The sequence below is a fragment of the Chlorocebus sabaeus genome, chromosome X, assembly GCF_047675955.1.
Source record: "Chlorocebus sabaeus isolate Y175 chromosome X, mChlSab1.0.hap1, whole genome shotgun sequence".
NCBI classification, from domain to species: Eukaryota; Metazoa; Chordata; class Mammalia; order Primates; family Cercopithecidae; genus Chlorocebus; species Chlorocebus sabaeus.
Window position 1 is genome coordinate 41599841 of NC_132933.1, and position 27284 is coordinate 41627124.

The 27284-nt window shown below is 36.3% G+C and overlaps 1 protein-coding gene across 16 annotated transcripts in view; it reads right to left on the reverse strand.

Annotated features, from left to right (window-relative positions):
• Positions 1-8418: 8418 nt before the first annotated feature.
• ALG13 (ALG13 UDP-N-acetylglucosaminyltransferase subunit) overlaps positions 8419-27284 on the reverse strand; it is an 82110-nt gene continuing 63244 nt past the window's right edge. For 12 of the 16 annotated variants that reach the window (XM_007992592.3, XM_037989055.2, XM_007992600.3 and 9 more), the window contains 4 exons: positions 25481-25717; positions 16099-16139; positions 11170-11344; positions 8419-9335 (listed from right to left, as the gene is read on the reverse strand). In XM_007992592.3, the coding sequence (XP_007990783.1) occupies positions 9070-9335; positions 11170-11344; positions 16099-16139; positions 25481-25717 (719 nt within the window). In that variant the 3' untranslated portion in view covers positions 8419-9069. The remainder of the gene's footprint in view (positions 9336-11169; positions 11345-16098; positions 16140-25480; positions 25718-27284) is intronic. The other 4 variants (XM_007992594.3, XM_007992598.3, XM_007992599.3 and 1 more) reach the window with 1 other exon arrangement.

Consider the following 27284-nt stretch of genomic DNA (forward strand, 5'->3'; position numbering starts at 1 on the left):
GAGTACCACTTTCTCTGGTTAAAAACAAACAAAAAAAAAAACAAAAAAAAATTTTCAAGTGCTATTACACAACAGGCACTTTGATAGGCACAATTATAAAATAATGAGACTGTCTCTTGTGGGATTTGTAAGGGATCTGGAACTGCTCTTGGGAATCTAGTTTTTTCCCCTAATTAACTTTATTGAGGAATGATTTATGTACAATTACCTGCATCCATTTAAAGTATACAAATTGGTGAGTTTTCAGAGTTGTATATACCCCTGGAAACACCAGCCAAAATCAAGTTATAGAATATCTCCGTCACCCCCTCAAGAATCCTTGTTCCCCTTTGTATCCTGGAATCTAGTTTCAATTATGCTTGGAGCAGTGGCAGCCTTAAATGAATAAGCACATAGCCTCCTGAAAAGAACACCTTAAAGAGCAATATATTTAGATAGAGAAGCTTTACTGATTTGGGAACCATAATGATTAACCCTTGAAACATTTGTGTTTAAATAGTAAAATGCATTGAGTTCCAATGGCTTATTCTGTAAACTCAGAATTGACTCCTCAAACTTATTTGATCCTTAAGAAATGACATTGTATAGCACGGAGGCTCTGATGACTAGGCTGTTATCAGGTAAGGGGATGGTAAAGAAAAACCACTGACCTCCATAGAGAACAGAAGGGAGGATTTTGGACTCATAAGAACCCACGGTGGCAGAAGCAATGGAAAGAGACTCTAATGGGAAGATGGCAGCCAGCTAGCTGAATATGTTCAGGTCATTTGAAAGTCACATATTCAGATTAGGTATTTCCTGTATAAGATCTAGTCATAGTATTTAAAGTATAGCCTCATCATGTTGTGGTCACACCTTGCAGGACCTCCTTGTAAAACATATTAAGCAATCAGTTTAAATATCCAAAGTAACCTGTAGTCCAATAATCAGTGATAACTGTGTTTATCGTACTTGGGCAGGAGAAGCAGACAGAATTCTCAAGTGTCTTAACAGGATAATTGGGACCAATGGCACCAAAATGAGTATTATGTGAGCACATGAAGAGTCCTCTAAACCCAAAGGGTTAACACATTAGTCTGTGGTTTAGTATAAAAGGAAATTCAATTCAATAAATTAACTTTAAAATTAACTGTTCAAATTATTACCTTAAAGTAAAAGTAAAGCTTTATCTTATCTCAACAGTAAAGACACAGACTTTCCTCAGGATACTTCAGATAAGGATAAACACATCCTTCTCAAGCAAATACATATTAGTTTGTTTCTTATAACATAGGAATGCACACCAGAGGTACTCTTCAACAGAAGAATAAACTCTTCACAGGATTTAGTTTATTCCACATTTCTAAAAAATGGGGTTGAAATTAGGGATGGGAGTTTCTTTCTACTCAAAACAATGAATGCAGTCTGCAGCAACAAGCTAATATTTGGTAGCAGGAAGAATACTAGAAAATATGGGCTATGTGTAATTCATCTTCTAAACCTAGTTGGCAGCCCCAACCACATATCACCATAGAGAAAGTGTGTCAAATTTCAGTTTAAAATGATACACCTCGAGCATAATCATGAAAAGGGAAAATTCCAAATGTGTCTGTGTAAATGGCATTGGCTTTGAAGAGTATTTTAAAAGTGGAAATCTCTTTGAATAACTATCACTTTTATTTAAACACTTTCTGTAAGTGCATAGTGTCAATCTTAATGTATTAAAAAGAATCTGGTACAATAAAATAATTTTGTGTATTTTTAGCTTCAGTATCAATAAAATAAAGTATTTACTTTTTTTCCCTTAAATGTGTGACAACTCAGATTTAAGGTGTTATGTTCCTCCCTTTTTCAGTGTAATCATTTGTAGCCACCTATTATTAACATTTATGAACAACAGATTTCACAATGTAATTGCCTAGCAGAAACACTAACGGGAGACCTCCACAGTCTAATATATTTTGAAAAGTATATGAGAATAAATATTCTGATTTTTGTATCTTCCATTAAACAAAGCTGACTAGTAATTAAGAATTCAATAATAATTTATAAGAACTATGGGCTGAAGTAAAGAGACCAATACAGCTTTAAAGCTACAGCTTACAACATCGAAAAACCTTAGAGGCCCGATCCCGGAAATTAATTATTCTTCACTGAGTACTTAAAGTATGATACATATTGCATAGAACAGTTGGAATCTGTGAGACAGTGAGAAAACACATAAACGGAGGTTAAGCTGGTCATGATTAAACCAGTGTCATGTGAGGACATTTGAGCAATAATTCCAGAATCAGTTGACATTTCTCCTTCAGATTTTTTTTGTAGTAACAAACTTTTCAGCAACTAGCTTTCCACTAATTCAGATTCCTGAAGTTTGTCTTATTTTACTGATTAACTTTTATACCAGCAGGGCACTGGTTAGCGTATCAGAAAAGCTTAACTTTCAGCTAAATAACTCACCTGCAAGTCCTGGCCTAATTATTTTAAGCATAAATGAGTGTACAACATTTACACACTGGTTAGATAAGGATAATTAAAATAAGCAGAAGTATACCTGACAAAGATTTGCAACCAGCATATACAAAGAACTTCTATAATGCAATAACATAAATTATGTGAACACACGTCACAAAGGTATACAAATGAACAAGCACATAAAAATGCTTGATATGAAAAACAATCAGGGAAATGCAAATTTGATACCACTTACTACAATGAGATACCACTTACTACACATCCACCAAAATGACTAAAATAAAAACCACTGACACCATCATATGCTGATGGTAATGAGAAACTGGAACTGTCATACACTGCTGATGGGAGTTTAAAATGGTACACCCACTTGAGAAAAATGTCCTGCAGTTTCTCACAAAAAAAAAAAAAAAAAACTAAACATGCACCTCACCTATGACCCAACAATTCTATTCCAGGATAAATGAAAACATGTGCTCATAAAAAGACTTACAGAAAAATATCCATAGAAGCTTTATTTATAACATGTAAAAAAAACTGGAAACGGCCCAGGAGTCCACCAAAAGGATAAACTATGGCATATTCATACAATGAAATAATATTCAGCAATAAATTTTTGATACACACAACATAAATTCCAAATACATTATGCTGAAATAAGTCTTATACAAGAGAGCATATACTTTCATTTATGTACAGTTAGAAAATCAGAAAACTAATCTATTGGGGAAAAATCAAAACCAAGTGTGGTTACCTAGGGGAATGGGACAGAAAGATTTGACTGGGAAGAAGCATGAAGAGACTTTCTGGGGATGATAATGTTATCTTGATCAGGGCTTGGGTTTCACAAGTATTTATCAAACCTCGCTGCATCTAACACTTAAGATTTGTGCATTTCACTGCATGTAAACTTTACCTCAAAAGAAAAAAATCTAACTACTGTTGAACTCTAGTTAACAATATGCATGAAGTGTTTACAACAGGTAATCTGTACTTAAGTTTGCAATTTTCCTTGAAATGCATCAAAAATAAGGACTTATAGATGGATATGTGAAAAAGCAAGTACAGGAAAATGTTAAGTATGGAACTTAGGTAGTAAATATACAGATGTTAACTGAACAATTCCTTCAACTTCTCTGTGTTTAAAATATTTTTATAATAAAACGTTGGAGAAAAAATAAGCAGTGAGTAAAGAAAAAGAACTAAATTAACAAAATCCTATGCCATGTTTCAAAACAACCAGGAAAGGAAAAACTTCTTGGGTAGTTGAAGCTATTTTAGCAGAGCTAAAAGGAATTAAAGAAAATCAAAACAAACTTCAACTGCTAAAACAAACAAAACAATTGAATATAAAATAGCTTTTTATGAAGGTAAAAATTTTCACTTTGAGGTAGCCAATATACCAGAGAAAGGAAATAAAACATTAGTTTAAGTCTAGTATTAGGGTAGAATTTTTTCAGCAATTCTGCAAACAATTTGGAAAAACCTGTATTATATAGTCTGGAAAGAGTCAAAAGTTCTGCAAGAAAGATTTGCTAATTAGGGTGAGGGGACTGACCACCCATATAACACTAATAAATCAATACTATGAACCAATAATGTTTGGCTAGAATAGATTTTAACCTTTTTATTCACTGACTGGTCTGAATTTACAAGAACTGATTCAGTTTAACCTCAATATTGTTTGTAATGACCCCATCCCCTTCACAAAAGGTCTACTCAGTGGCAAGAGACACCTACCAGGAAAAAAACTAAACAATAGTCAGATTTTCTTGTTTCCAAGATCACCCCTCACCAGCAGCCATAAGAAAAAAAGTAAACTCAAAAGTGGTGGTGATCGGCCGGGTGCGGTGGCTCACGCCTATAATCCCAGCACTTTGGGAGGCCGAGGCGGGTGGATCATCTGAGGTCGGGAGTTCGAGAGCAGCCTGACAAACATGGAGAAACCCCGTCTCTACTAAAAATACAACATTAGACGGGTGTGGTGGCGCATGCCTGTAAACCCAGCTACTCCGGAGGCTGAGGCAGGAGAATCACTTGAACCTGGGAAGGGGAGAAGGTTGTGGTGAGCCGAGATCGTACCACTGCACCATTGTTGCCTGGGCAACAAGAGGGAAACTCCTTCTCAAAAAAAAAAAAAAAGTGATTATTGGGAAAACAATTACTGAAACAATAAAACCTGAATTGGTTCACTTACCTCAATTAGTTTCCACTACAAATAAATGTCATGTGTTTATTAAAATTGGTTTTACGTGTAGCTAGCAAATATTAATTACAGAATTTCAAGAACCCATTTTCCATCCCATAGCTTTCCCCCAAAACTCCAGATGTTTTAAAGGGCGGACTTTATGTGACAGCCTCTCTACAACCTTATAATTCTTTTCAGGATTCAAGATAACATTTCAAAAAACCCAAATTCATACTAACTTCATAAGCAAACATCTCCTCTCCAGATGGCAGGTTACCAAGGTAGTTTTTATTATCAAAAATCTCAAACAAAATAGCATAATGAACCCAAGTTTCAATGATAATTATTCAATGACACACAGCTAGTGTCATTGAATAATTAAGTTAGTGTTCTTTCATCTATAATACTCATCCTGAAATTATTTTGAAGCACCTCCCATAATCACCCTAAAGCAGTTTTAGTCACACAGCAGGTCATTACCTAAAATCAGGTCAATCCTTTCCTGAAGCTACATCTCCCACACACAGGCACCCTCCATGTCCCTGAAAACTATTTTAGGGAAAACTGCCTTTGGTCATTGAGGTGGAAGAGAAGACAAGTGTTCTAAATCAAGATGCTCCTACTGAAACTTAACATTCTAGGTAGGATGGAGGGAAACAAGAGGTTGTCTCTTGCTATATAGAGTATCCCTTATCCGAAATGTTTGGGACCAGAAGCGTTTGGAATTTCAAACTTTTTCAGGTTTGAGAATATTTGCTTTATATTTACGGGTTGAGCATTCCTAATTCGAAATTCCAAATTGCCACAAAGAGCATTTTCTTTGAGCAGGAAGTCAGTGCTCAAGAAGTTTCAGATTTTGCAGCATTTCGGATTTTCAGATTAGGGATGCTCATATTAGTTCTGTTGAATTCTTATATAAATTATACGAATTCTTCATTATAAACGTAAATATAAAAGGCCTTAAAGAGGTTTCATATGAAATGAACTAAATTTAGCCCAGATTTACAAAAGTCTAGATTAAGTTTATGCTCCACCCTTCCCAATAGACTATATATTCATTATCTATGGAGATTTGTTTAAGTTCTGAATGTCTGGTGTTCACATAAAAAAATCCCATGATTTGTTTATTCTTTTAAATCCAAAGCTTTTAAATCCAAAGGTTACACCTTGATTGTAAGCTTTAAGGAAATGAAAGCTGTTTTAAATTCATAAGTCTTACATTTCAACAGTAAAACCAACTCAATGTTTTCATCTGCTCTTAATCAAGGAAGAAAGCCACAATCAGTTTTGAGAATATATACAGCATACAAATGAATTTAACTATTTTTCCTGGCTATGAGAAATTATCCAGCTATTTACCTTTAGCGTAACCAGATTCATGTCAAGAAGGGGCTGTAAGTAAAGGGTTCCAAACAAACTACAGTGCCTTTATAATTCCTTCCCTAAACAATTCTAAATGGATGAAATTTGGTTAAAAGCAGAGAAAAGACAGGATACCTTTTGCAACAAGAGCAACTTAAGAGGTAATCTGTAAAAAGGAGAAGTCTACCACTATGTTTATCCTATATGGTGATTAAGTGTTAAGGTTTTGTTTTGGTTTTCATCACAAAAACCACTTCCTTTTTACCTGGCAGCTGCCTCCAAGAAAGACTGCAGACTTCTGCAGCAGTACAGGTTACCCTCACCTCTACCCCAACAATAGGAAGGCCAGGACTCACTCCTTATTTCTTAGAGAAGACTGATTGTAATACATAAACAAAAAGAACTTGTATGATTTAAGCAGGCCATAAACACTGACCTCAATTGATAGTTAGTTCACAATCTAGTACACACATTGCTTCCAGGTTAATACCAATCATGATTAAATTTCATTAATTGGTAATAGAGCACAAGGCAAGGCAGCATATATAAGTTTGAAATAAAAACAAATCTACTGGAAATCTAAGGCAGATGTGCTTGTCTCAAAACCCGCCAAATTCCAAACCGGTATTCTCAAGACTACAATCTTCTAAAACACCCCTTAGAAGCTAGTGAACCACTGACAGCTGAAGACAGAGGACAATCACTTTCTGTGATATGTATACTTCAGAAATGTTTGCACATTCAAAAAATGTTGGGAAGGGGCTATTCCATGTTATAAGCTTGACTAAAATAAACCTTCATGCAAAACACAATTTGCAGGCTGCATAAATTGAGAACCCAGGAGGTTAGCAGAGAAGTTAAAACACTAATACACACAGTTGGTTGTTATAAAATATTAGTGCACTGCCATCCACCTTAAGTTGTCAGATGCTAACTTGTAGTGCAAGGCCTTCTTAAAATCAAGGATACAAAAACAAATCCAATCAGTACTATTATGAAGCAGAACCCTTTACCACACTGGCTTATTTAGAACTCATCAATATCAATCATCTTGAGAACAGTACATTGAAGATACATCTTCTTTGCAATATTCCACTCCAGTACCTTCAACTGTTCAAGTACTTCAAGCCCTGATGTCTCAAATTGTTCTTTTTGGCCAGGGTGTAGCCACAGGGGGAAAGGAGAGACTGATTCACAAACATAAATAACCTTTTAAGAAAGTGATATAAATAGGTTTTGTGGCAACCAAAGAACACTTTTTAAATAGCTGTTTGTCAGGTGAGACAGAGCAAAGCATTCAGGATTATTTTCCCCTCAGAGAAGAACTGATCAATACAGGACATCTTGTGGTCTTCAGATAGATGAAAGGGAGAAGGCAGAAAAAGATGATGAAATGTATCTCACAGCAAGCCAAAGACAAGCCAGGCCTTCAGAGATACAAGATTAAGTCTAAAAACAAAAACGGTAAGATGTGACAATGTCTGGACTCAGAAAACAATAACCCCAAATGAAGGCCTCAGTAGCAAGTTTTTCTCTGACCTTCTCCTGCCCTCCTGTCTCTCAGTCTCCTTCTTCCCCAAAGCTAGCCATAGAAACTAGAGTCCCTCTTCCCCAAGGTGGGTCATAGAAACCAGAACCCCTTTTTCCTGAAAGCCAGCCACAAAACCTAAAAATATTACTCGAACTTTTCTAAAACCTAAAAATATTACTACACCTTTCTGTGTAAAAACTGGCCATAAAACATTTATCTGATCTACCTGGTTTGACTGTCATAAGACCCCCTATTCCAGAGAGGATCCTGTCCCACACCCAGAAGGAAGGAATGTGTGCTCAGAGAGGCCAAGAACATGAATAAGCCTTGTTGGGTTTCCCCTACTCAAGTCCATTAGGAGATTATACCCTTTTTGTTCAATTATATTTCCACATGGCTGTCCATACTTCGTTGAACCTAAGCATAAAAATGGACAATTTCCCCTGTATTTTTGGGTCTTTATTCTGAAGGTTCCTGTGTACACATTAAAATTTCTATGCCCTTTCTCCTCTTTACCTGCCTTTCGTGAGCTTTCGGTGAACCTTTAGAGGGTGAAGGAGTTTTCCCTTGGCCCCTATAACTACTGAAAGTATAGGACAATGAGAAGTCTAAAGTTCTATAAGAGGGTTATAGATGCTTTAAAAAACATGCACACACACAAAAGAAACATTTTCCAGAGAAAAGGCGTAGATATGGTAGTATGTGCTGCAATGACTCTAGGTTAAATAACATCTCAAGTGGCTCTGCAACTACTCCCCACCAGTTCATGCTAAAAATTCACATTCTTTGACAACCAAAATGCGAGAGAAAAAACATGTTGAAACAATCAAACGTCCGGTACTCTTTGCTGACATGAAAACGCAAAAAGAAAAAATCCCACTTGTTTTGGCAATTTTAAATGCTAATTTTTATTTACTGCTAACTGTGCAAAAGACACCAATTCAATACAGTGCAGTAAAACACTTACATACATCCAGTATTAAACAATAGCGTATGGGATAAATCTAAAGCAGAGAACCATGTGCCTTCAAAACTGGTATCACAGAATGCAACTGGCTTCAGACAATTCTCAAGAAACCTGAAGAGCTCTTTAATTTAATATTAAGTGAGTTACCCAGAAGCAAAGGCTCTTGGTTTTACTTTCTAGAAAAAAGTGGAAGTGATTCCAATTCTGCATGGTTTAATATGATGTGTGATCTCTGAACCAATGAAATACTTTATATTCATTTTATCAATTGGTTACCATCAGCTAATATAAAGCTGACAAATGGCTGACAGGAAAACAGCTGAATACAATGAAGTATGCTCAATATGGGGCTAGTTGTACATCGATCTCAATTTCCTTAGTCACAGCCCAAAATAATATCCCTTTATTTTAAAGTACTATTTTAAATCAAAAGATAAAATAATTTTAAAGACAAATACAATAGTAAACACTAATCACCTAAATCATTCAACCACTAACATAAAAAGCTTTCTAAAAACAAAAACAGCAAGAAAATGGCAGTGCAAGAATACTTCATACTGCTGGATCTTACATACCCTGAGGTACATAGTGAGAAGCTGGGGGAGATGGAGCAAGATAGCCAATTGGCCCAGGATTTATAGCACCATGAATTTGAGAAGAACCACCATATGCTGTACCAACTGGATGCCAGGGGGGAACACAGGAATAATCTGGCACAACTGGGAGGCAGGAGTCAAAACCTGGCAAAGGTGGCTGCCCATAGGGATCTGACATTACTGGATAATAGACTGCTCCATGAGGGACAGATGAAGGATCAGCATTCGGAAAAGTATCTGAAAGAAAGAATGTATACAGTCTACTTTACATACAAAAATTCACCAAAACAGAAACCCATGCAACATAAGTGGATGCTCTTATGTGTGAAAATAAAATTTATTAACTATAAGAAAGATCACAGCAATTGCAGCAGGAGTACTTTAAATACAAATAATGACTAATACGAAAATTTCCAAATTAAAAAACTGTGAAATATATGTGTCAAATCTATTCAACGTACAGACAGCTATCTTTCTGGGATGATTTAGGTATCAACAAGCTAAATACATACATATTCTCTAGAGTCCTTCTAGTTAAATTCTTATAAGAGGTAGTCACAATTGAGTTATCCAATAGTTTTACAAGAGACATCATCTGAATAACCATTTAGCAATGAAAAACTCAGGTGTCTGGACAGTCTGGTCTATACCTGAAAGTATAATTCTGAAGAGTACCCTAAAAGTGTCATCTCCTGAATGTCATTAAGATCAAATTTTAATTTCATAGCACTTTTGCCACGAGTCAGTTCCAGTGGAAATAAATGCTGTTTTGATCTTGCTATAATGAGCATACACATTAGACAAAAAAAAAAAAAAAAAAATTCATTACTTGGGCTTAGATTAACTCTGTGAAATTAAGACTGCCACTGCCTCATAGTTAATTACAATTAAAAATAGCTCTATAGAAGGTATATTGCACAAAATTAAAAAAAAAAAAGACTGACAATGTAATATGCTTTAAAAAGGGAAAGGAAGAGAGAAAGTAGTATTCCTAATATGCACCAGGTAATAGCATACTTATACACAAGGTCCCAATTAGTTCTGTAACAACCCTGGCAAGTCAGGTACGAACTCCTGAACTCAGGTGATCCACCTGCCGCAGCCTCCCAAAGTGCTGGGATTACAGGCGTGAACCACCACACCCGGCTCAGTGAAGTATTTTAATACCTAGCCTTTCAGATAATTGTAGATATTCTTTGATGCTACACCCAAACTACATAAGTGGTAGTTCCTCAAAGGTCAAACTCCTCCTTCACTGAGTTATGCAGATCTTCCAAATGTTGACACATTTCCTCATACAATTTAAGAAACTACATTCAGCTCTACTTATTACAGGAGTTTCAATTGGTGGGAAGGTGTCAAGCTCGTGGTGGAAAATAAATGTTTTCCTAAATACTAATTTTTATTTGAAAGCTAAAATTGTATCTTTGAAAACAAATATTACTAGTTATTTATCCTAAAGTGACAGGCTCACTTTGTTCATTTAAGAAAATGCTGACCAGATCAACTAAGTGTGAATAATGATAATTTATCCCTCTTTCAAGTCAGCAAGTACAACTCATAACTTAATAGCACAAGTCTTTTTCCTTAAGTTAATCATTATACTTCATTTAGTATGCAGAAGTGTTTTATAAGTAGTTCCATTTTTGTCACAAAGAAAAATACAACTATTCAAGGATAAAAATTTAGTAAAAATGTCTTTGATTAAACAAAAAAAAATAAGATTGGCATTTTTGTACCATGGGTGTATGGCAGTGAGATAAACACTGATTACTAGCAGAGTCTGGGGCCACTACCAATTTGTGCTTAGGTGCCAGCAGTTTTACCCATCACTGGTTTCTATACCCTCAATGAAAATACAAGCCAGTGAAAGGGGCAAATAAAATCTTAGTATTATTATGAACACTTCTGACCTCATGACTCCCTTGAAAGAGTCTTAGGGACCACATATCATGCTTTGAGAATCACTGATGTAGTATATGGACCTCATGAAACATATGAAAGTTATTACTGAATTACACACAATAAAATCCAACCGTCTTTCTTGCTGGCAATCTCATTACATACTCACCATTTGCTGATGCTTCCGCCTGTGTGCCATCTTCTCTCCTCACCTCACTGTAGAATTGAGGAACGGTTGGATCTACCAGAGGTGGCTCAGTATAGACTGGATAATTCTCTACATGAAGCTGCTGCTGCATCTGTGGCACATAGACCATGGAGTGCCAGTAGTTGTGGTAATAGCACTTGAGCAAGAAAGGGTAGCAAAAAAACAAGAAACTTTACTTTTCTCTATTCTTAACGTAATACAGTTCCCCACCGACAAAAAAAAAAAAAAAAAAAAAAAAAAAGGTAAGAATTGGGCCATGATTTTCAGGTGAGGTAGCAATGACTTTTTTGACCTAAAAACTTGACACTTTAGTCTGTTCTCTATAAGAACTTCAGGATCTTTTGCAGAATTTGTATCTCATATTTAAACCTAAAAATTCTTTCAGGGAATCGTCTAGAAGACCTGTATACAAAGGTGTCTTTTATAGTATTTTTAAAAGCAAAAAACATCACACATAGTATTTAACAACAGGGAACTGGATAAATTATATACCCGTAATGAAATACTATACAGGCAATGAAAATCATGCTGTAAACTATTTAAAGAAAAAATGCCTGTATTGTTAAAAGATTACAAAATTATACAGTATAATCCATAGTCTGTAAAATACAAAAGTTGTAAGAAAATATATGAAAGTGTACAGTGATCATAGAGGTGATTTTAGTTTTCTTTATACCATAGTTTCAAAATGTACTACAATAGACACTATGATTTCTAATAAGAAAAATATTGAAATATCTACTCAGCATCTCCTGGTATTCCATGATGTAAAAGGCAGGAAAATATTTTTAAATGCCTCAGTGAAATAGATTACAAAGTTTCCACATGTGACTATAATAAACTAACATAACAGAAGGGGCAAGCGGTTTATCAATTCTTGAAACTGAATTTAGGAAAAATAGTCTCAAAGAACAAAAACCCACCCCATTATTCTTAATTTATAGATGTGTATTATTTGGGAAGACAGTTTTCTTGGCACTGACATGTCTAAAGCTTTAGGGAAATCAGTGTCAGGGAATATGAACTAATCTGAGCATTCATCCAGGACAGCATCGAGTTTATCATCATCTGACAGATCATAAGATGCATTATTCCTTTCAGTAAATATGCCATGTTGTTACATTTTAAGTCAAGTGTATTTCAGAGGGAAAGTGATCCCTGAAAGACTAAAATAAAAGAGCTCTCACCTCAAATCAGAGACACCTTTCATTGATGAAGATATTTGTCAGTACCCACCTGCCTCTACAACTCAGGGGAGCGGTGAAAAACCAGTGTTGAGCAAGCATCTTTGAACACGAGTGCTTTAAAAATGCAGCTCTTTATTTTTATTTTTATATTTATTATAAGTTCTGGGACACATGTGCAGAACACGCAGGTTTGTTACATGGGTATACATGTGCCATGGTGGTTTGCTACACCCATCAATCCATTATCTACATTAGGTATTTGTCCTAATGCTCTCCCTCCCCTTGCCCCCAATTCCCCAACAGGCCCCGATGTGTGATGTTCACTTCCCTGTGCCCATAGGTTCTCACTGTTCAACTCTCACTTATGAGTGAGAACATGCGGTGTTTGGTTTTCTTTTTCTGTGTTAGTTTGTGAAGAATGGTTGCCAGCTTCATCCATGTCCCTGCAAAGGACACAAACTCAGTCTTTTTTTTATGGCTGCATAGTATTCCATGGTGTATGTGTGCCACATTTTCTTTATGCAGTCTATCATTGATGGGCATGTGAGTTGGTTCAAGTCTTTGGTATTGTGAATAGTGCTGCAATAAACAAACGTGTGCATGGGTCTTTATAGAATGATTTATAATCCTTTGGGTATATACCCAGTAATGGGATGGCTGGATCAGATTGCATTTCTCATTCTAGATCCCTGAGGAATCGCCACACTGTCTTCCACAATGGTTGAACTAATTTACAATCCAGCCAACAGTGTAAAAGCGTTCCTATTTCTCCACATCCTCTCCAGCATCTGTTGTTTCCTGACTTTTTAATGATTGCCATTCTATAACTGGTATCTCATTATGGTTTTGATTTGCATTTCTCTAATGACCAGTGATGATGAGTTTTTCATGTTTGTTGGTCACATAAATGTCTTCTTTTGAAAAGTGTCTGTTCATATTCTTTGCCCACTTTTTGACTATTTCTTGTAAATTTGTTTAAGTTCCTTGTAGATTCTGGATATTCGCCCTTTGTCAGATGGATTGCAAAAACTTTCTCCCATTCTGTAGGTAGCCTGTTCACACTGATAGTTTCTTTTGCTGTGCAGAAGCTCTTTAGTTTAATTAGATCCCACTTGTCAATTTTAGTTTTGCTTTTGTTGCCATTGCTTTTGGTGCTCTAGTCATGAAGTTTTTGCCCATGCCTATGTCCTGAATGGTATTGCCTAGGTCTTCTTCTAGGGTTTTTATGGTTTTAGGTCTTATGTCTAAGTCTTTAATCCATCTTGAGTTAATTTTTGTATAAGGTGTAAGGAATGGGTCCAGTTTCAGTTTTCTGCATATGGTTAGCCAGTTTTCCCAACATCATTTATTAAATAGGGAATCCTTTCCCCATTGCTTGTTTTTGTCAGGTTTGCCAAAGATCAGATGGTTGTAGATCTGTGGCATTATTTCTGAGGCCTCTCTTCTGTTCTGTTGGTCTATATACCTGTTTTGGTACCAGTACCATGCTGTTTTGGTTACTGTGGCCTTGTAAAATAGTTTGAAGTCAGATAGCACAATGCCTCCAGCTTTGTTCTTTTTTGCTTAGGATTGTCTTGGCTATACAAGACTCGTTTTTGGTTTCGTATGAAATTTGAAGTTTTTTCTAATTGAAGAAAGTCAATGGTAGTTTAATGGGAATAGCATTGAATCTATAAATTACTTTTGGCAGTATGGTCATTTTCATGATACTGATTTTTCCTATCCATAAGCATGGAATGTTTTCCCTTTGTTTGTGTCCTCTCTTATTTCGTTGAACAGTGATTTGTAGTTCTCCTTGAAGAGGTCCTTCACATTCCTTGTTAGTTGGATTCCTAGGTATTTTATTCTCTTTGTAGCAATTGTGAATGGGAATTCACTCATGATTTGGCTATTATTGGTGTATAGAAATGCTTGTGATTTTTGCACACTGATTTTGTGTTGCACACAAGTTCAGACTTTGCTGAAGTTGCTTATCAGCTTAAGGAGTTTTTGGGATGAGACAATGGGGCTTTTAAAATATATAATCATGTCATCTGCAAACAAAGACAATGTGACTTCCTGTTTTCCTATTCATATACCCTTTCTTTCTTTCTCTTGCCTGACTGCCCTGGCCAGAACTTCCAATACTATGTTGAATAGGAATAGTGAGAGAGGACATCTTTGTCTTGTGCTGGTTTTTCAAAGGGAATGCTTCCAGCTTTTGCCCATTTAGTATGATATTGGCTGTGGGACTGTCCTAAATAGTTTTTATTATTTTGAGATACGTTCCATCAATACCTAATTTATAGTGAGTTTTTAGCATGAAGGGGTGTTGAATTTTATAGAAGGCCTTTTCTGCATCTATTGAGATAATCATGTGGTTTTTGTCATTGGTTCTGTTTATGTGATGGATTACATTTATTGATTTGCTTACGTTGAACCACCCTTGCATCCACTTGATTGTGGTGGATAAGCTTTTTAATGTGCTGCTGGATTCGGTTTGCCAGTATTTTACTGAGGATTTTCACATTAATGTTCATCAGGGATATTGACCTGAAATTTTCTTTTTTTGTTGTGTCTCTGCCAGGTTTTGGTATCAGGATGATGTTGGCTTCATAAAATGAGTTAGGAAGGAGTCCCTCTCTTTCTATTGATTGGAACAGTTTCAGAAAGCATGGTACCAGCTCCTTTCTGTACCTCTGGTAGAATTCGGCTGTGAATCCATCTGGTCCTGGACTTTTTTTGGTTGGTAGGCTATTAATTACTGCCTCAATTTCAGAACTTGTTTTTGGTCTACTCAGGGATTCGACTTCTTCCTGCTTTAGTCTTGGGAGCGTGTGTGTGTCCAGGAATTTATCTATTTCTTCTAGATTTTCTAGTTTATTTGCATAGAGGTGTTTATAGTATTCTCTGACAGTAGTTCGTGTTCTGTGGTATCATTTTTTATTATGTCTATTTGATCTTCTCTCTTTTCTTCTTTATTCACTTGGCTAATGGTGTATCTATTTTGTTAATCTTTTTAAAAAAAAAAAAAAAAAAAAAAACCGCTCCTAGATTCAGATTTTTTGAAGGGTTTTTCGTGTCTCTCTCTCTTTCAGTTCTGCTCTGATCTTAGTTATTTCTTGTCTTTTGCTAGCTTTTGAATTTGTTTGCTTTTGCTTCTCTAGTTCTTTTAATTGTGATGTTAGGGTGTTGATTTTAGATACTTCCCTGTTTCTCATGTGGGTATTTAGTGCTATAAATTTCTCTCTAAACACTGCTTTAGCTGTGTCTCAGAGATTCCGGTACATTGTGTCTTTGTTCTCATTGGTTTCAAAGAACAAAACACAGTGCCTTAAGTATCTTTGAATCTGTCTAATTTTCATATAAAATGGAAAGACAGTCATAAAAATATTTTAGGATAATTCATTTAAGACAGACCATCACAGTGAAAAGTTAGTATGTAATGTTAAATATGATAGCTAATCTAATATATGCTGAGGTTGTGCTGCTTACAGCCCAGTACCCCTCTCTTCAGTTTAATGAGTATTTTGTAAGAGAAACTAAAGAACTGGGAGGCTAAAGCAGACAACTGAACTACATCATCTTGAGAGATCTCTCAGATAGAAATAAAATTTTTAGTCCCCTTAGTGCTTTTGGTTTTTGAAGTTCAAGGGTCTGATTATCAAAACAGTTTATACTTTGAAAATAGGGCTTATCAAAGAAATTTTAACATGGCACTTACCTGTAATCCTAGATTGAAATAGTACTGCAAAACTTTTGTATCTAAAATTAAAAACCAAAAAAATTAGTGACTTGACTAACATAAGCAATTAGAATTATCTTTTAAAAGCTTTTCTGGCTGGGCGTGGTTGCTCATGCTTGTAATCCCAGCACTTTGGGAGGCCTAGGTGGGCAGATTACTTGAGGTCAGGAGTTCAAGACCATCCTGGCCAACATGGTGAAACCCCGTCTCTACTAAAACTATAAAAATTAGCTGGACGTGGTGGCAGATGCCTGTAATTCCAGCTACTCAGGAGGCTGAGGCATAAGAAACACTTGAATCTGGGAGGTGGAGGTTGCATTGAGCTGAGATCATGCCACTGCACTCCAGCCTGGGTGACAGAGTGAGACTCTATCTCAAAAAAGAAAAAAAAAAGAGCTTTTCTGTTTCAGCATTATTAAGATATCAATGTAATCTTGCCACATTAATACCATTCTCAATTTTACCTTATAGTAAATGACTACTTACCTACCAATATAGGTAAAATTATTTTCTCATCTAAGGTTTAGTTACCAAATAAAATTTTTATTTCTAATCTTAATTTTAGGCAGATGTTAAAAGAATGTCACTTGGGTAATATTTAGGAAGAATCCAATAAAGGCATTTTCTTGTTTGTTTCAAAATGGAATTTTTACTTTAATACACTTCTAGAACATAAGCAATTATTTTGGTCCTCAGTTACTAGCACTTACATACAATACTCTACTGACAGAGATTAGTGATGCCTGCTCAGACAATTAGAACAATATGAAACAATTCATCCTGTTTTTATTTGCCATGACTGACATACCACCACCAGAACTCCAAAGAGAAGGGCAATGAGCAAGGTAATTTTTCCTGACATTATGAAACTGAACTATTTCATAAATGAACAAAAACTGCTTTTAGCATTCCAATTGCACCTCTAAATGTATTTTTATTGCTTGACCTGAGATCCACACATATTTTTATTTACAAAGTAATATAATCTGAGTTCCACTAACAGATGAACTTTTAGAAAACCCCTCTTTAAGTTGGAGACTCCCTACACATACAAATACATTTATTGCCATTTTTAAAAAAATCAGTTTGTTGAGCAAGGACTTCATGTCTAAAACACCAAAAGCAACGGCAACAAAAGCCAAAATTGACAAATGGGATCTAATTAAACTAAAGAGCTTCTGTACAGCAAAAGAAACTACCATCAGAGTGAACAGGCAACCTACAGAATGGGAGAAAATTTTTGCAACCTACTCATCTGACAAAGGGCTAATATCCAGAACCTATTAAGAACTCAATCAAATTTACAAGAAAGAAACAACCCCATCAAAAAGTGGGCAAAGGATATGAACAGACACTTCTCAAAAGAAGACATTCATACAGCCAACAGACACATGAAAAAATGCTCATCATCACTTGCCATCAGAGAAATGCAAATCAAAACCACAATGAGATACCATCTCACACCAGTTAGAATGGCAATCATTAAAAAATCAGGAAACAACAGGTGCTGGAGAGGATATGGAGAAATAGGAACACTTTTACACTGTTGGTGGGACTGTAAACTAGTTCAACCATTGTGGAAAACAGTGTGGCGATTTCTCAAGGATCTAGAACTAGAAATACCATTTGACTCAACCATTCCATTACTGGGGATACACCCAAAGGATTGTAAGTCATGCTGCTATAAAGACACATGCACATGTATGTTTATTGCGGCACTATTCACAACAGCAAAGACTTGGAATCAACCCAAATGTCCATCAGTGACAGACTGGATGAAGAAAATGTGGCACATATATACCGTGGAATACTATGCAGCCATAAAAAAGGATGAGTTTGTGTCCTTTGTAGGGACATGGATGCAGCTGGAAACCATCATCCTCAGCAAGCTATCGCAAGAACAGATAACCAAACACTGCATGTTCTCACTCATAGGTGGGAACTGAACAATGAGATCACTTGGACACAGGAAGGGGAACATCACACACCGGGTCCTATTGTGGGGAGGGGGGAGGGGGAGGGATAGCATCAGGAGATATACCTAATGTAAATGACGAGTTAATGGGTGCAGCACACCAACATGGCACATGTATACATATGTAACAAACCTGCACGTTGTGCACATGTACCCTAGAACTTAAAGTATAATTAAAAAAAAAAAAAAAAGGCAACCTATGGGAGAAAGACTATAGGTGTTTTTTTCTTTCTTTTTTTTTTTTTTCCTGAGATGGAGTCTTACTCTGTCACCAGGCTGGAGTACAGCAGTGTGATCTCGGGTCACTGAAACCTCTGCCTCCTGGGTTCAAGCGATTCTCCTGCCTCAGCCTCCCGAATAGCTGGGACTACAGGCACACACCACCACGCTCAGCTAACTTTTGTATTTTCAGTAGAGACGGGTTTCACCATGTTAGCCAGGATGGTCTCAATCACTTGACCTCGTGATCCACCCACCTTCGTCTCCCAAAGTGCTGGGATTACAGGCGTGAGCCACTGCACCCGGCTGTTTTAATTTAATACTTTTGTGCATTTTCAAACTTTTCTATAATGAGCTTTAAAAAGTATAAGCAAAAATGAAAAACAAAGTGAAACCACAAAAAAAAAAATCAGCTTGTATTCTGACTATTATATAGGAGCACAGCAAAAAGCCCAGTGCTCAAGCTACAGAATATTTTTAAAAAATAGCAGGAAATAAATTCATGAGTGGCATGGGATTCTACTCCTTGATACATGTATGTATCAAATAACTTGTATACACAAATGCACATGGCAATATTAATAGCCAAAAAAGTGAAAGCAACCCAAATGTTCCTCAACTAATAGATAAAATATGATACAGACATACTTTGGAGATATCATGGGTTTGGTTCCAGAAAATAGTAAAGTCAATATTGCAAGGAAGTGTGTCACACGAATTTTTTGGTTTCCCAGTGCATATAAAAGTTATGCTTATGGCCTGGTGTGGTGGCTCAGGCCTGTAATCCCAGCACTTTGGGAGGCTGAGGTGGGTGGATCATGAGGTCGCGAGATCGAGACCATTCTAGCCAACATGGTGAAACCCCATCTCTACTGAAAATACAAAAATTAGCCAGGTGTGGTGGCACATGCCTGTAATCCCAGCTACTCGGGAGGCTGAGGCAGGAGAATCGCTTGAACCTGGGAGGTGGAGGTTTCCGAGAGCGGAGATCACGCCACTGCACTCCAGCCTGGCAACAGAGCAAGACTCCATTGCAAAAAAAAGAAAAGAAAAAAAAAAAAAAGTTATGCTTATACACTATACTGTAGACTTTTAAGAGTGTAATAGTGTTAGGTCTAAGAAAACAATGTACATATCTTAATTTTAAAATTCGTTATTGCTGGCTGGGCACAGTGGCTCACGCCTGTAATCCCAGCACTCTGGGAGGCCAAGGCAGGCGAACCACTTGAGGTCAGGAGTTCAAGACCAGCCTGGCCAACATGGAGAAACTCCATTTCTACTAAAATTACAAAAAATTAGCCGGGCATGGTGGTGGGCGCCTGTAACACCAGCTACTCGGGAGGCTGAGGCAGGAGAATCACTTGAGCTCAGGAGGCAGAGGTTGTAGTGAGCCAAGATTGCACCACTGCACTCCAGCCTGGGAGACAGAGACTCCATCTCAAAAATAAATAAATAAATATACAATACAATACTGCTAAAAAAAAAAAAAATGCTGACAGAAATGAAGGGAGAAAAGGGAGAACACGCTATTGGAAAAATGATGCCAACAGATTTGCTTGACACACGGTTCTCACAAATCTTCAATTTGTAAAAAAATAAAAATCACAGTATCTGTAAACCACAATAAAGCAAAGTACAACAAAATGGAGTATGCCAATACATCCATACAATGGATTTTTTTTGGCCATAAAAAAGAATAAAGTACTGATACATGTGACAACATGAACCTTGAAAATAGTATGCTTAGAGAAAAAAGTTAGTTGCAAAAGCCCACATATTGTATGATCCTATTTACATGAAATGTCCAGAATAGGCAAATCCATGGCCAAACTAGAGGAGTGATTGTTAAGGCCAGGAAGAATGGGGAGCACCTACTAATGAATACATGATATACTCTCGGGGTTAATAGAACTTAGATGGGAGAGTGAATGGGGAAAGAATTTGAGTTGAATCACCATGCCAGCAAAGCCTTAGGAGAAGAAAACCTGCTACACAGAGTTCACACAGGAGTAGAAAGAGATAAGGTTGGAAGAGAGACTAGATTGTGGAAAGTCATAAATGCCATACTTAGTCTGTTGAACTTTAATCTACAGAAACCAAAGAATCACTGAAGAGTTCTGAGCTAGGAACACACACAAAGTGGAATAGTACCAGAGCAGCGAGACCAATGGAGACACTACTCTAACAGGGACAAGGTTATAAAGGCATGACCTAGGAAAGAGGTAGTGGGTATTTTTTAAAGACACTCTGTGAAACACTGATTTTTAATAAATCAGCCAAGGTTAACGTGCAAAAATCAATTTTATTTTTATGTACAGGACAAAATAGGAAAATAAAAGTTTTAAAATTCTATTTACTACAGCTCCAAAAACCCAAATACATAGGAACACATTTAACAGAAGATGTAGAAGACTGCTACACCAAAAACAAAAACAAAAACAAACGAAAAAAACAAAACAAAACAAAAAAACGTTGAGAAACCAAACGCAACCTAAATAAATTAGCAGGTATACTATGATACCATGTTCATGAATTCAAAGAGACCATACTGGTAAGCACTGGCATTCTCCCCAAATTGAGCTATAGATTATAAACACAATTCCTAATTTCCAGAAGGTTGTTTTTTTCTTTTTTTTGGTAAAATTTGATAGTGAAAGAGACATGCAAATGACCCTACCTTACTTCAAACCTTACTAAAAAGACAGTACAGTACTGATGTAAGGATTAAAAAATTGATCAACGCAACAGAAGAGGGCACGAAAATAGACGTGCACTTAAAACAGTCATTTGATTTTTGACTAAAACACCAAAGTGATCCAACGAGGAAAGGAAAATCTTTTGCACAAATGGTACTGCTGGAATACTGGAGATCCATAAAAAAAAAAAATCACCTCCACTATCCACAAAAATGAATTTGAAATGGATAGTGGACTTAAACATAAAACTAAATACATTAAGCTTTTAAAGGAAAACATAGGAAACAATCATAATGACTTTGGGGAAAGGCAAATAAGGCAAAGGGTTTTTGTTGTTTTTTTGTTTTTTTTTAATTTAAGTCAGAGTTTCACTCTATTGCCCAGGCCGGAGTGCAGTTGCATGATCTTGGCTCAGTACAACCTCCACCTCCTGGGTTCAAGTGATTCTCCTGCCTCAGCCTCCCAAGTAGCTAGCATTACAGGCACGCACCACCTCTCCCAGCTAACTTTTGTATTTTTAGTAGAGACAGGGTTTCACCATGTTGGCCAAGCTGGACTCGAACTCCTGACCTCAAGTGATCCACCTGCCTCAGCCTCCAAAAGTGTTAGGATTACAGGTGTGAGCCACCACGCCCGGCCAGTTTCTTAGATTACAAAAGCAATATATACCAAACAATGATAAATTAGATTTCACCAGAATTAAAATCCTCTACCCATCAAAAGGCACCATGAAGAAAATAGATAAGCCACAGAATAGGAGCAGATACTCACAAAACATACCTGACAAAAGACTAGCACAGAGAATATGTAGAGAACTTCCACAACTCAATAACAAGCACCCAATAAAAAAGAGAGTAGTCAAAGTATGTGCACACTTTACAAAAAATATGCAAATGGCCAATAAGCACATGAAAAAAGTACTCAAACAACTGGATATCCACATGCAAAAATATGAATCTACACATACTTTACATACAAAAAAGTAACTAAAAATGGATCGCAGACCTAAAAGTAAAATGCAAAACATAAAAATCCTAGACGATAACACAGGAGAAAATCCAGATGACCCTGAGTCTGGCAATTACTTTTTAGATATAATACCACAGGCATGATCCATAAAAGAAATAATTTATATGTTGGAGTTCTTTAAAAGTAAACACACCTGCTTTGCAAAAGACACTTAAAAGCCACAGGCTTGGAAAAAATATTTGCAAAAGATATACCTGATATAATGGACTGTTACCCAAAATATACAAAGCACTCTTAGAACTCAGTAAGAAAACAACCTGAATTAAAAATGGGCCAAACACCTTAACAGATGTTTCACCAAAGATATATAGATGGCAAATAAGCACATGAAAAGATGTTCCACGTCGGATTTCATAAGGGAAATGCAAATTAAAACAATGAGATATCATTACACACCTATTAGAATGGCCAAAATCCAGAACACTGACAATACCAAATACTGGTATGAATGTGGAACTATAGGAACACTCAATTCGTTGCTGGTGGGAATGCAAAATGATATAGCCACTCTGGAAGACAGTTTGACAGTTTCTTACAAAATAATACATATTCTAATTCAATAGAGCAATTGTAATCCTTGGTGTTTACCCAAAGGAGTTAAAAATATATTTCCACAGGGTGCGGTGGCTGATGCCTGTAGTCCCAGCACTTCGGGAGGCCCAGGTGGGTGGATCACGAGGTCAGGAGTTCAAGACCAGCCTGGCCAACATGGTGAAACCCCATCTCTACTAAAAATACAAAAATTAGCCAGGTGTAGTGGTGGGTGCCTGTAATCCCAGTTGCTCAGGAGGCTGAGGCAGGAGAATCGCTTGAGTCCGGGAGGTGAAGGTTGCAGTGAGCCAAGACCGCACCATTGCATTCCAGCTTGGGTGACAGAGCAAGACTCCATCTCTCTATATATATTTCCACAAAAAAAACTTGCATGCGAATGTTTAGGGCAACTGTAACCAAAAGTGGAAGCAACCAAGATGTTATTCAGTAGGTGAATGGATCTATAAACTGTGGTACATTCGGATAATGATTTGGTGAGAAAACAAATACATACTGCTAAGAGCCACTCTGAAAAGGCTATATATTGCATGACTGCAACTATATGCCATTCTGGAAAAGTCAAAACTATGGAGACAGTAAAAAATAAGTGATTGCCAGGAGTTGGGGGATGAATACTAACAGGCAGAGCAGATTTCTGGGGTAGAGATGCTCCATTATAGCATCCATGTGATGCTATAATTAAGGATACATGTCATCATTCATTTGTCCAAACTCATGAAAGCGCAAGAGCAAGAATGAACACTAATATAAACTATGGCTCCTGGATGATAATGATGTGCCAAGGTAGGTTCATCATTGTATCAAATATACCACTCTGGTATGGTGGGGGACACTGATAATATGGGAGGCTACGGACATGTGGGGGCTGGTGGAAAAGAGCAAATCCCTATGCCTCCCTCTCAATTTGGCAAGGAACAGAAAACTGCTCTATAAAATAGATTTTTTAAAAAAACATGATCAGTCACCAGAACGGATAAAGTTAAAGAGAATGGCGACAATAAATGTTGGTGAGCAAGACAAACTACTGGAATTCTCATATACTGCTGGTGGAAGTGTAACATGGTACAACTTTGGAAAAATGTTTGGCAGTTACTTTTAAAAGTAAACACATATCTCTCTATGACCCAGCAATTCCACTGCTAGGTATCTGCACAAGGGAAATAAAAACGTATGTTTACAAAGACTTTTACAAGAATGTTCATAGTAGCTTTTTCCATAACAGCCCCAAACTGGAAATAGTCCAGCTATCTATCACCAACAGGAGAATGGACAAACTGTGGAACAGTCATACAATGAAATGCTACTTGGCAATGAAAACAAATGGACTACTGACACATGCAACAACAGACAAATCTCAAAATTATGCCAAGTTTAAGAAGCTTTCTACAAAGATTATATATTATATGATTACATTTCTATAAAATTCTAAAACAGGTAAAACTAATCTATGGTAGAAAAAAGTCCAAACAGTGGTTACCTCTAGGGAGAGCATGGAAAAAACTGGGAAGGAGCATGAGGGAAATTTGTGGGACAATGTTAATACTTTATACCTTGATAGGGATTTGGGTTACACAAGTGCATGCATGCATATGTTAAAACCAAGCTAATGTGCATTTAAGTTTTGTACATTACATGTAAACTGTACATCAAAAGGAAAAAACTACTTAATGATATCTATCCTGAAGTTTTTATGGGGAAGTGTATAAATGTCTACAATTTACTTCTAAATGTATCAAAAAGAAGATGGATTAATAGAGATGAATGGAGGGAAAGATGGATAGATATGTGATAAAGTATAAACGTTAAAGATAGAATCTAAGTGATAGATATGACTTCATTTTAAAATTCAACTTGGATGAATATTTGAATATCGTCATAGTAAAATAATGGAAAAATACAAAATCAGCATTATGTGGTGACTAAGTACATCTTGGACATATGTAGGTAAGGGAAGGGAGAGTAGTAAAGAAATCAGGGTTTAGATATTGGGCAAATTAGGTGGAAATGATACCACTATTAACAAAATAAAAAACCAAGGAGAAAAGCCAACGTTTTGTGTGGCCTGGGGAAAAGATAAATATGAGGAATTTCATTGTTAAAATGAAAACTAAAAAGCTAAGTGAAAATGTCTAGCAAGTATCTGGAGACAAGTAACTAAAACTTCTGATGCCAAAGCTAGCTAGATTTAGGAATAAACTACATAGAAGTAACAGTGAAGTTTAAAGGTAGGGAAAAAACAGAAGGGAGTTAAAGAAAATCTTGGTGATTAGTGGTTGGAAAAAAAAAAATCAAAAATAGAGAAGCAGCTAGGAAAACCAAGAAAACGTTATAGCAAGAAAGTATAAGCTACAAACAATTCTCAACTATAATTCTCTTGAGAAATATGCCAAACTGAGGAGTAATAAAGAACCTCCAATGAAAAACTACTCCTTAGATGTTTAAGAAAACACAGCTGAAATTCAAGGCAGATACGACTCCTAATCCCCACTCCCCCAAATCTTTAAAATTCAATTGAAATTCTAAATATAAAAGACTGCAATAATTCATGAACTTGTGGAAAGAATTTAAGAAATAAAGAAAAATTTGATACCAAGTCTTGTTTTGCAAGAAAAACAGTTAAGAAAAGCAAAGACATCCATTTGAGAAAACAAAACAAAACAAAACAAAACAGCAGCACACGTCAACTCAACCATCCACTTGTTGATTATGTAGAAGATATTCTCAGTTTTCTGCTTTTAATTGTTCCTTTCCTTAGTCACTTCCAGCATTGTGTTCTCAAGTCAATTTTCATTTGGTTCCCCATTCCCCAATAGGTCAACCAAAGACAGATATGCTCTAACAATATTTTTTAAGTCTCAGACTCCTCACCTAAATCTCAAAATCTACTTACCTTGAGGCAAATCACTGCCACTTGGATCACAGGAATAAGGTGGAGGTGGTAGTGGTGGTGGTGGTGGTTGTAAGTTTGAAGCCTCTCCCACATCAAGAGGAGGAGGAGGAGGAGGAGGAGGAGGAGGAGGAGGTGGTGGTGGTGGTGGTGGCGGTGGTGGTGGTGGTGGCGGTGGTAGAGAGGCACCAGCATGAGGAATAGGAGCAGAATGGCATGGATAGGATGGTGAGGCAATCACTAACAAAGAAACAAAACATAAAGTAGCAATACACAACTATAACACCTTATGAACAGCAGGCTCATTTACTTTTCTTGTCTCCAGTATGGTCAAAGAACTCTTAATTCTCATGGTTTGGCTTTAAAAAAAAAAACTTGGACAGTGAATTGTCTACATTCTCTTAGACATACCAATGGAGAGCTTGTTCATAACAAGTCATTTTGATTTAAGAAAAGTATTGGAAATTAAAAGGGAAAAAACTGGAAGAGGCAGAGCTTTGACTATCAGACTTTGAACATTTAGCTAACAGGTACATAAATAAAACATAATTAAAGCAAAATTTTCACTTAGTTTAATACCCAACGCAAATTTAAGAATGTTTTCAGCAATCTGTCACTCGCAGTCAAATCACAAAATGCAGAAGCTAATAAGAGATGGACTAAGTGCACAGACTACAGATTTTAGCAATCCTTGAAGGTTTCTACTGGTAGCATCTCAGGAATATAGGGAACTTTAAATCATGAACGTTCCATTTCTAAGAAGGTACAGAATCTAAAAACAGGATAGATACAATATCTTATCCCTTTAGCTTACTATACCTGTTACTATAGCTTAGAAATAATCAATATTTAAAAGTTTGTTTTTGACATAAGAAATTCAGATGTAATTATATTTAAATATTAATCCTCTGTGACGATAAAGGAAACAATGTGGTTACAACCCAGTAAAAACACATACCTGCATATATATATAACATGTAAATTTGTTAATTTGTTTTACAAAAGATGAGTAATACAAACCCTTCAAGTTTAACTAAATCATTTTAGCCAGCTGAAACCCAAGTACAAAATTTCATCATTTTGTTATCTGCATTATCATTTTAACCCTAAGAAACATAGAAAGTTTAGTTTTATCATTCTATAAATGTTTAAAGTCAGAGTTTCAGCACACTGAGTTTAGCATAGGAACAATTCACACAACCTGAATTTGTTACTCTGACATTTTAGCAAAACATAATCCACATTGTTTCCATTTAGTGACCAGTACTAACAATATACTCATCTATATCTTTCGTACATTTACAGGCTAACAGTAATAGATCTGTATCTTCAGGTGATCTAAAATTTGATAAACAACTGTTTAGGAGTGATGCAATTATCTCTTGATTGTGGTGGTGGTTACACAACTATAGGCATTTGTCAAAGCTCACAGAACTGGGCACCAAAAAAATGAATTATTCTGTATCTAAATTAAACAGTAAATTTTTAAAGATTGCTCAACTAGCTGTTCTGGAGTTTTGTCATATATTTAGAAATCTCTACTTTTACAGTTTTGGGAGAGGAATTTAATTTTCAGAATATCCCCAAATGTTCTAGACATACATTTTTTTTAAAATAAAATGGCTCCCCCAACAAAGCTCTGCTCTTACTCCTTTTAAACTAGCACTGAAAACGTATCATACCATTTAAAAAAAAAAAAAGCAAATGGAGAAAGGCAATTAGCTGAAGACAGTAGCATGTGATTATGATCACTAGATAAAAACCAACTACTAGACATAGAAGTGGCTAAAAACATTCTCATGTGCCT